The sequence below is a fragment of the Lampetra planeri genome, chromosome 54 (genome assembly GCF_965212315.1).
Source record: "Lampetra planeri chromosome 54, kcLamPlan1.2.h2, whole genome shotgun sequence".
Lineage (NCBI taxonomy): Eukaryota > Metazoa > Chordata > Hyperoartia > Petromyzontiformes > Petromyzontidae > Lampetra > Lampetra planeri.
Genome location: NC_136160.1, coordinates 3,606,795 through 3,622,126, shown reverse-complemented (window position 1 = coordinate 3,622,126; position 15,332 = coordinate 3,606,795). Strand labels below are relative to the sequence as shown.

At 45.8% G+C, this 15,332-nt stretch overlaps 2 protein-coding genes across 4 annotated transcripts in view; one reads left to right on the top strand and one right to left on the bottom strand.

Annotated features, from left to right (window-relative positions):
* The window catches only part of LOC144735177 (carbonic anhydrase 2-like), a 527,023-nt gene that overhangs the window by 50,244 nt on the left and 461,447 nt on the right, over nt 1-15,332 (top strand). The window lies entirely within an intron of this gene.
* On the bottom strand, nt 2,423-14,535 carry LOC144735208 (leukocyte elastase inhibitor-like). 3 transcript variants are annotated; one of them, XM_078617682.1, is made up of 7 exons: nt 14,461-14,535; nt 12,069-12,269; nt 9,922-10,059; nt 8,604-8,721; nt 7,409-7,551; nt 6,660-6,827; nt 2,423-5,296 (listed from the first exon to the last, which is right to left on the bottom strand). In XM_078617682.1, exons 2-7 carry the CDS (start codon nt 12,234-12,236, stop codon nt 4,883-4,885), a joined length of 1,149 nt encoding a protein of 382 aa, XP_078473808.1. In that variant the 5' UTR covers nt 12,237-12,269; nt 14,461-14,535; the 3' UTR covers nt 2,423-4,882. The 3 variants fall into 3 exon arrangements, with proteins under 3 accessions (XP_078473808.1, XP_078473807.1, XP_078473806.1); XM_078617681.1 differs by having other exon boundaries at nt 12,069-12,274; nt 14,461-14,506; XM_078617680.1 differs by having other exon boundaries at nt 12,069-12,274; nt 14,386-14,494.

Genomic DNA, 15,332 nt, shown 5'->3' with positions numbered 1-15,332 from the left:
TTTATTATTTTATTTTTATAAATTTTTATTTAATTTTTTTACCTACGTGACTTTACCGAAAGAACTAAGAGTCTTGAAGAGTTTCCACTTTGTCTCCAGCGGTGCTCTTCATCGCAAGGCCCGCGGGTTACCGGCGGCTCCTGATGTGCAGCCCCCCGACAAATACACAACACGTGACACCCCTCCCGCATCATCATCGTGCTGCTGTCAAACCCAACAAGAGTTTAAAATAATGTGTGGGCGGCCCTCACACTGGTGATGTCTCATCGGCGAAAGTGGCCCCGCCACCCCAACCCCCGCCCTGAAAATGTGTGAAGAACACCGCTCTCTAGGTAACGGGTGGATAGATCATCTTCACCACTGCGATTGCCACGATGCCCAAGCTCTTCCTGGGCAGCCAGTAAAGGGGCCGTCCATAAATGAGGTCACGCGATTTTGGACGATTTTTGACCCCCCCGCCCTTGTCACACGGCGTCACAAAAAGTCAGACCCTTCTCAAACATGACGTCACAAAGCTCTGCCCTCCCCTCCCAAAACAAATAAAACATGCTTCAAATCGATTTAAACTATTGTCTTTGTAGTGCGTATTTAATGAGGCGCTGCACTCTGATGTTGTAAGAGAAAACATTTATTAAAAAGTTTATTTAATTAAGTAGAACGTGTTGTCTATATTTATTTAAAGTTGTGCATTTTGATGTGAAGTCACATTTCTTAACCCCCCCCCCCCCCGACGTCACACATCGTCCCAAATGTCTGACCCCCCCCCCCCGTGCGTGACATCATTTATGGACGGCCCCAAAGCCACATAGCCACATTTCGACACCACCACCACCTTTGTGTACGTTGTGCGATGTGGGCTTGCCGAGGGACTCCGCCGAGTGTGACAGGACAGTCGCCTTGACCCCCTGGCCCGCCAGGTTCCATGTCAACCGAGAGAGACCTCGTTGTTGAGAGACGCAGCAGAGGTGGCTATCGAACTACGACCGCTCGACTTGCAGGAGGCGACGCGACTGGCCGATAGCGAACCGGCAAAGAGAGAGTCCCGTGAGACACCCTGCAGCGTCTCTTTGAAGTTTCGGAGCTCGAAGACATCCGTCGACTCATGGGGGTCCGCCTGTGCATGCGTGTTGAACTTTTTTCGCACCGTACGTAGCCAACCTTACTAATCGGTGGTGAGGTAAGACTACAAACTAAACGCAAAAAGCAGTTCACTGGCTCTTCGCCGTGCCAGGCTCATAGACCTCTTCGGGACTGGACTCAAAAGTGGAACTGAGGTTGGAGAGACTTCTTAACTTAAACCTCCCGACGTCGTTTTGTTGTAAAGTCTGTTTTATTGATCCATAGCGGGACAGGTGGCTCGGACAGACATCCAACGTGGACGCGTAGCAACGTAGCATTACGTGGGACGTGCTGCGTCAGATCCCTTCTCTTTGGGGAGGGAAGAGGGAAATGGGTGGGGGGGTCCGTCTCATGTCAAGTGGAGTCGAGTAAACTCGGGGTCTCTGGAGTGGCATTCACGAGGGGGCCCCAGATCTGGGTGAACGCCCCTTCCCTAGTCCTCAGTTTCAGACTCAGGTGTTCTGAAGCTACTCGGGCGAATATGGAGAGAGAATAGGGAGTTATGCCAGAGGGTGAATGAGGGGCCTCACGATTCTTCAAGGATGTCAGGGTGGTTTTTGTAACCCAAATGTTAAATGCTTCGATAAGGACGAGTTGGTGCCTGGTGATAGCTTCGGGCGACTTCCGTTCTGATACAACTTGAACGAGACACGCCGGGTTTTGTCGATGAGCAGCCGTTGTTTGATCAACACATTTCAGGTTACGGTTATTTGGCGCTGGGAGGTTTATTTAATACTGTTGAGGGGGGAGGGGGGGAACGAAATCTCTGCCTCACTTGGACTCATGAGTTTGTGTCGGAGGTGGCCGTTGCTTGCGAGAGTGGCTGTGTGGACTACATAAACAACACTTTTTGTCCAAGATGGACCAAACCCTCACCAGGTATCCAATCTGATCTGTAGCTATTAGGTAAACTATGCATATGCTATAAAAAAACTGGTCATCATACAATGTAAAAAAATACATATACTCAGCAGGCTAAATGGTGTAACGTGCATTCTCCAACTATAATGAACACTGTGTTATGAGAAGGGCTATTGCTGAAATAGTTGATTATATTTATTTATTTTAAGGCAGTGTTGTTGATTGGTATGTTGCAATAAAAAGGTTTTTTTAGGGGTGCCGTTGTGGACAACGGAGGGAAGGGAGCCAGTGGTATGGTGGGTGCAATTTGAAGACAATTCACACAAGAGCCATGGAGGAAAATTGTTGAAGCAAGCTTTGCAATTATCCCCATCACGAGCGATGCAGACGTCAGAAATATTTTCACCAAAAAACCCCGACAAGAATGCACACGCGACAACAGTTCAACTCGGGCTGTTAATGAACTTTATACATTCATAATGTATAAACTTGTGTTAAAACCACATGCAATAATCATTCAAATAACACCACAAAAATTAGGCATAACCACCTGCAAGCGTCAATAATACAGATAGGAACAACAGTTCCACACTGCCCACCAGGGATTATTTGTCTGTCTGTCGTGCATAGCCACGCCCTCGATTTGTATTTCACAGAGCGCTTCGGGCGGGCTCAGCACCACGTGACGCGCCGCGCGCCCCACGCAGCTTGCGCCGCGTGACACGGATCGCACGAATGCGCCGTTCAACCAAGTTCCTACCTGCCCACTCCGAAGGAACGTGTTGGAAGGCATCTTTTAAGGCCAGCAAGAAATAGTAATTTTAGCACTGTTAAGACAAGCGGCGTGCCATGTTTGCCATGGCTGTTAGAAGTTACATTTGATCTCGTTTCTTATCTTTTAACATTCATAGCTGCACTGTTTGAGAGTAGGTGAGCCATTCCCCATTTTTTCTTTTCGATTTAAAGCTTTTGTGACTGCAGGGATTCATCTTCTTGGTTCTTTCGGTAAAGTAGGGTGGATAGAATAATACATAGTGTAATATTACACTATATATTATTCTAAGGTGGTGTATAGTAATACAGTATATAATTTAATGTTGGGTTTGTCTATGGCAGCATATAGTACGGGGTAGACCCGTGTGATGTAAGGGAAAACAGTTTAGCTGGAAGCATATTATATTTTTTGCGACATAGAATTGTAATGTATTACTTACTGTTAGTAGCTCAGCTTATTGGAGAGTATATTTAGTATACTGATGATACTATGTAGTTTATACTTTAGTTTTTTTACGTGGTTGTTTAGTTACTGCAGCTACGTACTATTAACATTCATTCCCTTTATTAATGCTACCCCTATCCCCTCCCTTTGATGCTGCTAATCCTGCATAATGCACGGGCATGATATGACTTTGAAACCCCCCGCCAAACCTCCTACGCATTTCACAAGTAGTACTAATCACATACCTGCATTTCCCATAAATATGCTAAATTCTTCTTGATATGCAAATTATTTTGTCAAGGCGCCCTTCCCCCCTTCCAACCCAGCTTAAATATACGCTCCAAGCGTGGTGGTGTTTCATTCAGATGCTGTCTCCCCGACAGACCTGGTCGTCACCTGAGGACGGCTGCTTGCGTTGTGGCCGAAACGTCGTGAGAATTATTTTATTATGTTTAATTTTTATTATTTTATTACTTCCCTTCTACGTGACTTTACCGAAAGAACCAAGAAGACCATTCCCCATTGTTTATTAAAAAGAATAATTAGGCGTTGTAGATACCCTATAGCTATTGCTGGCTCTTGCGGGACAATTGCTGCTTGAAATTTGTATTACGATTGTGACCCAGGTGCTTCACGTCGATAATATTTAAAGAGCACTCGAGTCAACTATTACTTGTAATGTTGTCTGATGCATCCGTTTGCAATGATTTCGTGTTTTATTTTTGTTTCAACGAGAAAAATTATACGTTCTTTAGATGTGATTGTCCATTGATCCCTCTCTCATTTTGTACGTGATTGTCTATTCGTTCACCACAATGTCACATATAGGTGATGTAATCACGCAGATGTGCGTCGTTACATTACAGTCACACATGTCCACTTGAGCCGGGTATCCAGGCAAAAAGCCAGCCAGCAAAACTTTTTTTGATTACAAAGAGTTTAGGCGATTTTTTGTTGTTGATTGAAAGCCGATTGCTGCTGTGCATCGATTTGATAATCAATAATAAAAAATATTACTATCAACACAATTCCAGAAAGCAATTGAAATATTTCCACTTTACGACACTGCAATGTGATATTACGCTCTGTGTATATCATTCAGCCGGGTGGCGTAGACTTTTGTTGCAGATTAAGGTAGTGAAACCCACCTTATAAAACCAACGTGTCCCATAAACCAAAACTGTCCCAATACCATTAACGCATTTTAACGTGCCAATAGACCTTGAAATATATACAGTAGAACCCCTGTTAACGACTAATCGCTTAACGACGGGCCTCCATAGAACCCAATGTGTAGCGTAGTGTAGTGTATAGTAATGTAGTGTATAGTGTAGTGTGTCGTAGTGTAGTGTATAGTAGTGTAGAGTAGAACCCCTCTTATCGACCACCCCTGTTAACGACTAATTGCTTAACGATGGGCCTCCGTAGAGCCCAATGTATAGTGTATAGTATAGTAGTGTATAGTGTAGTGTAAAGTTACCAGGCCTCGGCCAATCAGCGACATCCATTCATGAGCGTGGGAGCATTGTTTACATTCGATGCTGTTCGGAACAAATTCATCATTTAACGTATAGTTCTACACTCGCTTAACGACCAAATCACTAGACGACCGGTTCCGTGGAATCAATTACCGTCGTTAAGAGGAGGGGTTTCTACCGTATAGAATTGGAGCCTCGGCGTGCATCAGGGAGACGTGTAGCGACCCAAGAAGAGAACGCTACCGTTGCGGTTGTCACGAATGAAGAAGACGAATGGGTGATCGGCGCAAAATTTAAAGGGTGGCTGCGTGGGCATGGCACACCTCAGTTTCATCGTGACCGCTGTGGCGGCAGCCGCCTCCGTCCCTTCTTCATTCACTTCGACAAAGGCGCGGTGGGCCACGTGCGAAACGAACAGGTCACGGTTTCCGTCCATGCCCGACAAGTCGGCAGTGAGCGGCGAGAAGAGGTCTCCCATGCCGAGGTCCGACAGTGGCTTATTGAGGGTGTAGCTTTGCTCCAGGCGGAAGCGTGGGAGGTGCAGCAAAACGTCCCCAGAGTGCATCGTCGTGGGCGATGTCCACGCTTGAAGGTTCTGAATGTTCAGCTCCCTCTCCAGCTGATCCGTTCATTGCGAGAACGAAAGAGACGCGGTTGAAACGAAAAGTGGCCGAGTAGGCAATGCTCGGTGAACATTTACGGCGAGGGCAAACGGCGACTGTAAAAACTCACACCGAACCGAGATGCAAAGGTACATTCCTGCAATTGCTTGCTCACGTTACTGCTGGCAGAACGGCCATCGCCACAGGGACATCTGTAGAACCCCTCTGGAGGATATTTTAACCTGCTCTTCCATACTGGCCAGATATCTCGAGGGACGTTGCATGTACCCACACCTTCACCCTATTTCTCATAATGAGCATGCTTTTTATACAGCGCCCATTAACGTAAAGCAACGTCTCGAAGCACAGCTTTATTTTTTGGTCAAAAGGGGGACCCCCCCCCCCCCTCCGATGGAAGCTGTCCCCTGGTGTGACACAAGGTGGCTTAGCACGGGCCTGCAAGTGGGGAATTTATCTGACAGAAGGAGGCGATGATTGCTCCGTGTAAATCCCAATTGTGTCATTTGTGGGCATTTTTTTTGAACCGCTACGCCAAACCACAACTGCCTGCTCTTTTCGAATGACGTCACGTGCATATGCATGTATGTTGAACTTCTTTTGCACCGTACGTCGCCAAACGTGATGCGCATCGGAGGTGCTCAGCGGGCAGGGGGGGGGGGAAGGACAACATACTATCTCTGACCTCCCACTGCGAAGCAACCGGCGCGTGTGTATGATCAATTGCACGCACAGTAATAACCGGGGCGGAATGCCAGGACACGAACCGCGCGACTCGGCAACAAGCAGCAAGCACGCTACCGCTGGTTGCAGAGATAGAGAGGGTGGGGGATTTGAGAAACTCGCCTCTTTTTTTTACGATCAGAGGAAACAAGAAGATGCTCGGTGTAGTCGGCACTTTGCTTCGTTCATCATTTCGGGTTTTGTTTCAATGCTTTGCTTAATGTGCTCCCCCCCCCCATTTTTAAATGAAAGATTTCACAAAAGACTTCACGCTCTGCTCTCCTCCTTCTTACCCCTTCCCTCTCTAGCTATCTACCCCCTCTCTCTCTCTCTCTACCCCCCCTCTCTCCCTACTCTGTGTCTATGTTCCCCCTGTTTTCTATGTAATATTTGTAAAAAAAAAATCGTTTCCACTTCCGCCATCCCATTAAATCATGGAAGCATCACAGCTGTTGTATCTAGTCCTGTCATATTACAATATTTATTCAAATGTAAGCTCACGTAAAAATGTACACTTGGATAGCTTCAAAGCATTAACGGGGATTAGAACTAATATTAGCATAATTCCGAAGTGCACTTAAACTGCAGTGTATTTTGAAATTGAAACGATGCAGTGTGTGCATTTGTGAAGGAAATTACCTTTTCCAAACCGTTAGTTTCATCCTCGATGGCAGCTGGTAGCAGAATAATCATGCTCAGCGCATTTCCCACATACGGAAGCTCCAGAACATTTAAGTTCATGTTCTGGACAAAGCCATGTTGAAACGTGTTCTTTTGGGACATCATCTGCACTTGCTTTGTCTCTCGCTGTGTAAGAAAAGTATAACACATCACTGGTTATTTCCCCATTGTGCATATATGGTTCCACCATTGTAACCAATAAAGAGGGCCAAGTCTTCTTGGGAATGTACATTTAAAGTTCGTACTGCACGTCAGTGTTTAAAAGTTCATCAGATAAATAAACAGCCATGTCTCCAAGCGGTACATCAGTGTTACATCATAAAATGAAGAAAAAATGTTTAATACACGACCAATATTTGTATCTTAAGTCAGACAGGCAATGCAATTTAACACGGTTACTTTTCAGTGTACAAATCCGTTATGCATATTATATAACCAATATATTATTGCTTTGTCTATTTCAATATTATTTCATTGGTGGGCAAGTCGAAAATAAGATCTTTTCATTCTAGTGCATTTGTCATACAAACATGTACAGTACATTAAATCGAGAACTTATTGATAGTGTCCATACATTATACAGTATTCACATTACTTAAACATTACAACCCAGCTACATATAAAAAAAAAATTACAAAAACAATCCACATTAAATTTGACGACAATCTCATCGCGGATAAAAACAAAAACAACGTGTTTACAGTTACCTGGTTGAGATGAAATTTGCACTGAGTGGTATTTTGCGAGTTAAACTTTTTGGTCCATTTCCCTTTGAAGTAAACAGCGTTCACAATCACGAGTCGAGTCATGACATCCAAAGTTCCCTCTTCCAGAAGATCCTTGATTTTCCCTAGGATGGAAAAGCGTGCACCATTGAGTTAAACATAACACTTAAGTGACAACTTTAAACTAACACAAAAGTCATCCATTTATATAGACAAATTTAAGATTCTAAACAATATTTCAGTCTGCTTCTACATTGGGGTATTTGAACACTTCCCTTTTAGAAGCATCACGTGTGCAAAGAAATGGGAGTACCCAGAGAAAACCCCCATATGCAAGGAGGGTATGATCGGATGTTGCAGTACCCGTGTTGTGATGGGAATTGCAACATCCGATCGGGTCCGTCCGGTGCTCGCCGAGCTGAATTGCCTTTCGTTTGCCCAACGCATGCATTAGAAGGTCGCACCTTTTCCACACAAAAGCGCTCGCCACAAATGAACCCCAACACCTCGCTGATCTCGTTAAGGAGCACGAACCATCACGCGACACTCCGGTCATCCTCGCAAGCGGCATTTGGCTGGGCCATCGGACAAAGACGGTCACAGCATCGTGCGCTTTCAGACGCCCTTCTGCGGCCGGTTGGAACGCTCTTCCTTATTAGGAAGCCACTGGAGCTATGCACTTTCTTTAAAACTGCTTGTTGTACTCTTTCGTTCTTTCGGTAAAGTCACGTAGATATAAAACAATAAATAAAATCTCGACGTTTCTGGCGCAACACAAGCGTCCGTCATCAGATGGGACAACCACAGCGAGAAACAACTGCTGATGACGGACGCTTGTGTTGCGCCCGAAACGTCGTGATTTAATTTCTTTTGTTTTATACCTACGTGACTTTACCGAAAGAAACAAAGAGTATGGATCCCTGCAGTCACGAAAACTGCTTGTTGTGTTAAGTTTGTTGCCCCCCCCTCTGCCCGCACCTCCGATTAGCACGGGTTGGCTACGTACGGTGGGAAAGAAGTTCAACATGCACACACTATTACAGTACTTAAGGGGTGCAAAAACAAGTTTACAACCCATTTACTCTCCTGCCACCGCGTGAATAGTCTCCAAAGTGCTGTATTGCAGGCAGCTGCCCCTACGCGAGCCTTCGAAAAGAGGAGCGAATGTGCCCTTCACCTTCAGTCTTTTCTTCCACCCAGGCGTTGATTTTCTTCCGCACACCCTCAAATGATTTCGTGAAGTCCACGGCAGCCAACTTGGCATCATAAAACTTCTGAGTCGCTTGCAGAAATCCCTAAAGGGGAGAGTGAGAGACAGAGACATTGACACGGGGAGGTTTTTTTTACATCAAAGATGCATTTGTAAAAAAGAAAACATCAAACGCATCATTATAGCCAACTGGAAAGCGCACGCTCTCGAGCCTCTAAGTGCAAAACTATGGGCAGGGAGGAAGCTTAGTGGGCACTGATTCTTGAGAGCATTGATTCGGGCATTTAAGCCCCTCCCCACTCTTTCCCCCTTTAACCCCTTCGCCGACGTGGGTATCAAATCTCAGGAAGACACCAGGGGGTTGGAGAGTTTATTGCAACGTGCGGTATAGACGGGTCTCCATTGCACTGTAGTCTGTAATGTGCGGATGTGCTGGTGTCAGCCTCCTTTCATATCCTCTCTGTGTTGTGTACCTTGAATCATCTTGTTCATAAAATACTTTCGGAGAAGTAAAAAAATAAAAACATCGTGCGAAATGTTTCGGTGCGCGACACTTTTCTCCATCGGATTAAACACGTCTCCTCTCTCTCTGTGTCTCTCTCATCACCTTGAGGAACTCGGCCTCATAGAACGTCTGAGCCACACCTAGAAACCCTTGAAGCAGAGAGCCATAGCAACACATTTACCGCAAGATACATTTGTAGGCGGAAAACAAACATGCCGAATGTTTAAGTTTTAAATCTAGATTGAAGACGAATTTCATTAGAACTGTTTTGTGTTAAGTTTGTTGTCCTTCCCCCGCACCTCCGGTTAGCACGGTTGGCTACGTACGGTGCGAAAGAAGTTCAATGTATGTACGTACATACATCACGTTTTTACATTAGGGGCCGTCCATAAATGACGTCACGCGATTTTGGACGATTTTTGACCCCCCCCTCCCCATCGTCACACGGCGTCACAAAAAGTCAGACCCCCCCTCAAATATGACGTCACAAAGCTCTGCCCCCCCCCCCCCCCCAAAATAAAACATGTCATTGTAGTGCGTATTTAATGTGGCGCTGCACTCTGATGTTGTAGGAGAAAACATTTATTAAAAAGTCTATTTAATTAAATAGAACGTGTCGTCTATATTTATTTAAAGTTGCGCATTTTTACGTGAGGACACATTTCTCAACCCCCCCCCCTCGTCGCACATCGTCACAAATGTCTGACGCCCCCCGCCCTAGGTGCGTGACGTCATTTATGGACGGCCCTTTAGGTTAAAAATGTCTCTCTCTCTAATCACCTTGAGGAAGCTGAAGGACTTCTCGCCGTAGAGGCGGTTGGCGACGCGCAGGACGCAGCCTGCCCCGGGAGATTTCAAAGTGCCGAGCAGACTCTTGAAAGCTTCGTGAACATCGCTCACTCCTTCAAAGCAAAGCGCCTACAAGCAAAGCACATGGACACAGGCACGAATACGTTGACACACTTTCTTTGAGGAATCAAAACATCCTTGGTGAAGCCGGTTTCCTTGCAGGCGTGGCATGGACCTCCGCCGGATGACTCACACATGACAAGATGACTCACACATGACGGGATGACTCACACATGACGGGATGACTCACACATGACGGGATGACTCACACATGATGGGATGGCTCGCAGCGACCAGAGCCGGCTACGTGTAGCCCTGATGGGCATTCCGATGGGCGGGCACATGATGATTCACACCACAAGCGATTTGCTATGTATTGTCGTGAATCGGGGACATGATTCAAGGATACAATTTTCATTCCATTCGCATTGTCTTAGTTGTATTATTGGCAATGGCTGTGTTATATCCGCATTTGTGCAACCAGGGGCACTGCCACCTATTTTAACGGGGGGTGGGGGGGACTATCCAGGGTAAAGACTTTTATTATTTTTTTTATTTGAATATTTTTATGTTATCTTATTATTTTTATTAAATTTTCATCTATTTCTTTTTTGTTTTCTATTTACGTGACTACCGAAAGAACCAGGAATATGAATTCATACAGTCACGAAAGTTTGAAGTCTAAAATTATATATGCATTGTCTTTGAAACTGATTGTTTCCAAGACAATGCTGTTCGCCTTTGGGCGTTCTCTGGTCTGACCCTGGTGAGACTAGGCCATAAAGAAGGCTGTCTCTGGTGTAGGCTAATCAGTTTCAAAGCAAATGCACACATTACCAGAGCATATTGGAATGCATGTTCACCATAAGTACCATGTGTGGTAAATGCAGGCACGATTCCTTGCAAAAAGTTTTCTCTTTGGTGTCTGAACATCTTAACACCTGATTTAAAGCTTTCGTTAATGCAGGGATTAATATTCTTGGTTCTTTCGGTAAAGTCACGTAGAAGGGAAATAATAAAATAAAATAAATATAAAACATCGTCGTGAGAATTTTTATTGTTTTATATTTGTATTATTTTATTATTTCCCTTCTACGTGACTTTACCGAAAGAAGCAAGAATATCTTAACACCTGTTTTCATTCCAGAAAGGGTAAAACCATAATTCTTACCATTTCATACTGAAGGTAGAGTATTGCTCAATCTGCATGAGTTAGTGAGTGTTGTCGGTCACCCCTCCCACCCTGACGAGACGATGGGCGTTTCCCCTCAGTGCAATTGGCCCTTTTCCTCCAAAATAAAAACAAAATGCATCTTCTTCACGACAGTGGCCTCGCTCACCTGTGATACGTGTCCATGCGCTGGATTACAAGACAGTGACACAATTTGCACGCAGCGATTCTCGGCATGAGACCCCACTTAAACACGTGAACACGCCACCATTGCCTCGAGGCTTAACCTGTACAACACAAGGAAGTACTGTAGTGAAATGACCCGATAATGTACGACAGCACCACGAGTATTTTGTGTGTTTATATATGTGCTATGTACTTAATTGACTAATAACATTTTTTCCCTCCCTTTGTTGATTCATTTCTGTTTTAAATTAACCTTTACTTATTTGAGATGCCTGTCGTGAGTTCAAATGCTATGGAAGAACGTCTTGTCGTGGGCGCATGGGCTCACGAAAGACCACAAACCAGAAAACAAATCGCGAAAGATCTTCCAAAGTATTGCTGTGAAATATCTAACAATGACACTTTAAAAAGTTACATTGCTCACATTACACATTCCACACCCCGATTGGTACGCACGCTAAAACATTACGTTTTAAAGCAACGATGAATGGGTGTCACGATACATCTTGGACCACCCTGCACTCGACAGAACTCGACACAGGAGAGACCAGGTGCAGACGCGAAGTGAATCAAAACGCCGACTAACCCACAGCGTTCAATGCCCCAATGCGAGCGGGTTTCTTGTATCACGTTGCCCGGGGGTGAGCGCGCCGTTGCAAGCGACGTGGATATTTTTTGCTGCTGCTGCTGTTGTTGTTTGTTTGTATGTTGTTGTTGTTACCTTGGACATTTGCTCAGACGTTTGTCCCCTGGCGCCGAGCAGCACCATGGACAGCGCCGCGGAGATGCTGAGCGGGGAGAAGAAGACATTGCCACCGGCCTCCCTTGCACCCAGCGTCTTGAAGACGTCGATGGCGAACTCGGCGTTGGCTGCCACCACATTCTCCATCGCTGCCTGGGGTCGCGCCCTCGCCCGAGTTTGCTGCTCTGGTGCAGGGAGAGAAGAGGCGAACTCGCTCGACCGCTCTGCGTCGCAGTGGCTGGAAACGCCCTCGAACCACAAAAGCCCGACTGAAAAGAAAATTGCTACGTGCTTATGACTCAGTCTGGAAGCCAGACTGAGTCATAAGCACCCTTTTTCAGGAGGGCCCTGCTACATTGGGATAGAATTTTAAGACGAGTGTCTGTTATACAGGTCATGCATTTAAACAATTATACATTGTTTAAATGCATGCCTATAAAGGGTCACCCATACATCATTGCGGATCACCTGTACGCAGACAATAACATGTACTGCTAGGCGATACAAGAACAATGAGTATGCATAATGTGCACGCATAATGTACGTTGATTATATACACTGTGTAACACATGTTTGTTGTTGTTCCTGGGTATTAAGTGTTATTTCTAGAATATTACAGATAGATTCAGTGCTGAGTAAACTTGGAGTAACTTCTAGAACATTCTAGAACTTTTCAGTAATAACACATTTCTGCAGAGGGAGCTGGTAGGAACGTTGGGTTGCTCGGTCCATGGCCAGGGTCAACGGCGGCGTGGTGTATTCTGCACATATGCCCGACTGTGAGGGCGGGCACAAGCCGGCGTGAGTAGGTTAAACGTTGAGTTTTATAAGGGCACCACGGGGTGACCAGCCCCTCCTCACCCAGCCCCACCCCTCCCACCCTCCCCACCTAGCCCTTCCCCACCCTCCCCTCCCCACCCAGCCCCACCCTCCCCAACCAACCCCTCCCCACCCCACCCAACCCCTCCCCACCCCACCCAGCCCCTCCCTGCACGATGGAAACAATAATCCCCTGTGAGCTGGTGTAACCAGGAGGTTCCTACCAGTAATGGAATAAATTAACATTGAACTTCACTTTACCTGTAGTAAGGAAAGTGGATGGCTTGAGTGAAAGGTGGTGACGAGGGGAGGAGGAGGTGTCAGTGTTGCTTGGAAGGGGAGTTCCCCTCCATAAAAACTTTGGGTAACTGCCCTTCTGGGGTTCTTTCTTTGCCTTTTTTCTAGCACTAACTGATTCACTTGAGGGCCTTTTTACTAAAAACTGGTCAAGAGAGGATTGTTTCTGCCTCAGCTTTAAGATGTTTCTGAAACGACTCAATGCATTATCATTATAAAAAATCGCCTGCTTTGCTGGCTCCTGCCTTATCTGGATGATTTTCTACAAAAGTTAACAGAACGATGTTTTGCGGGTCTGCACTGGGCGAGAGCTATGCGTAAACTGGGTCAATCGCCTTTGTCTCGGTCGCCCTGGCTACGCATCTCGGCCCAAACAGGTTCTTTCCAGTTGTTCGACCTCCGAATTTTTGTTCGATGTCTGGGGCAAAAAATGTTCGAGCATTTTGTTCGATCACCGAATTGTTAGAGTTCTGGGGCGTTCGATCTCCGAGGTTCTACTGTAGAGTAAATTTGTATTACAAGATTTGACCACGACAGAGGAATCAAGTGAAGTAAAACCGTTGAAAAATATAAAAGGGCAGAAGTTACTCCATCGAGAAAACAACATTTTCATTCAAACTCAGTACACATGCAACGTTGAGCCAACGTTAGCATTTGGTTAACATAGATGTACACAGTGTGGTTAACATAGGTGTACACACAGTGTAGTTAACAAAGGTGTACACACACAGAGCATAGTTAACATAGGTGTACACACACACACTGCGTGGTTAACATAGGCGTACACACACAAGCACCGTTGGCTTCCCCACAAACCGGTACCTATTTTATCGACCCAGGAGGAATGGTGTTTTTTTTTTCAAAACACGAACCGAACCTCGTATAGCAGCAGCTCCCAAGGTCGGTAGTTGATACAGCACATGTGTGTACAGTGCCCTGTGCAAAAATGTGTACAGTGCTCAACTAAATGTTTTATTTTGACCGGGCAGGGCCCACTGAGCTGTATACGATTCCGAAGTGACCTTGCCTCGAATGATGGCTCAACGAATTGGCGGCTTAAATGTAGAAGATTGAGTGCCGTGGCCGCCTTCCCCACCCAGCCCCACCCACCCCTCCCATATATGGAATGCACGACGGACAAAATAATCCCCTGTGGGTTGGTGTAACCAGAGGTTCCTACCAGTATAAATAGTCGTATACAGTACATACAGGCGGCCACCCAACGTGGTCCCGCTTCTTCACTCAAACAACTGACCCCGATCTCTTCCGGGCTCCCCTCGATATCCTCTCTCCCACGTGACCCTGACTCCTCTCCTTCCGAATCGTCAGATCCAGCCTTCCCATACTGCCCTGCTGGCTCCACCTCCATTCACCTCGCTTCCCATTGGAGCCGAGGTGAACGGCGGCCCCTCCCACACGCCCCCCATACCGGGCTCCGCCCCCCAATACTCCGGGCCGTGTGATTGGGCCAGAGCCCAGCAGCAAACCCATTTACGCTCGCAATACATGACCCCCCCCCCCCTGATGAAAAATCCAGCCGTCCCGGCTCAAAAAGGATAAAATAATGCCTTAAGCCCACCAGTTCAGTTTGGTTCCAGCTGCCTAAATGGATAGATATCTGCATTTTTCTGAGAAGGCATCAAAAGGCTGCAAGCATCCGGCAGACGCATTTTGCTATGTCTGCGGCCAATTTATCATAACAAGAGCGAAAAAGTACTCTATGGAATCATCTGCTAAGATGTGTGAGGCCTACAAGGCATATTTCGGAATGCCTGTCGGGGATCAAGACAAACCCTGGGCACCTCATTTCACCTGCCAGCAATGCAAAAAAAACTCTGGAAGGTAAGATGGACAATTGTTGCTCGGAATTTTATGTTATAAAATTTGTAAAAAAATAAAGAAATTGTAAAAGTTTTTAATTTTCAAATGTTTTACAATTTTCAATGTTATTGAAAAAAAGATATCATACATGAAAAATGTTGCGAGGATCTCTTACACATACATTACCATATTGATATGGTAGTTCCCATATGAATAACCCAACCGGCAATGGATACCCGTTGTAAAAAAAGGGGAAACCCAATTCTCTTATTTGTATTCATTAATCCCCCCCCCCCCCCGGCACGT

Coding starts and splice junctions, on each gene's coding strand:
- LOC144735208 (XM_078617682.1), bottom strand. CDS start 12,236: ATGGAGAATGTGGTGGCAGCCAACGCCGAGTTCGCCATCGACGTCTTC. Junction 10,060..12,068: donor CGTCTGAGCAAATGTCCAAG/GTAACAACAACA, acceptor CTTTGCTTGTAG/GCGCTTTGCTTTGAAGGAGT. Junction 5,297..6,659: donor AAACTAACGGTTTGGAAAAG/GTAATTTCCTTC, acceptor TGAACGGATCAG/CTGGAGAGGGAGCTGAACAT.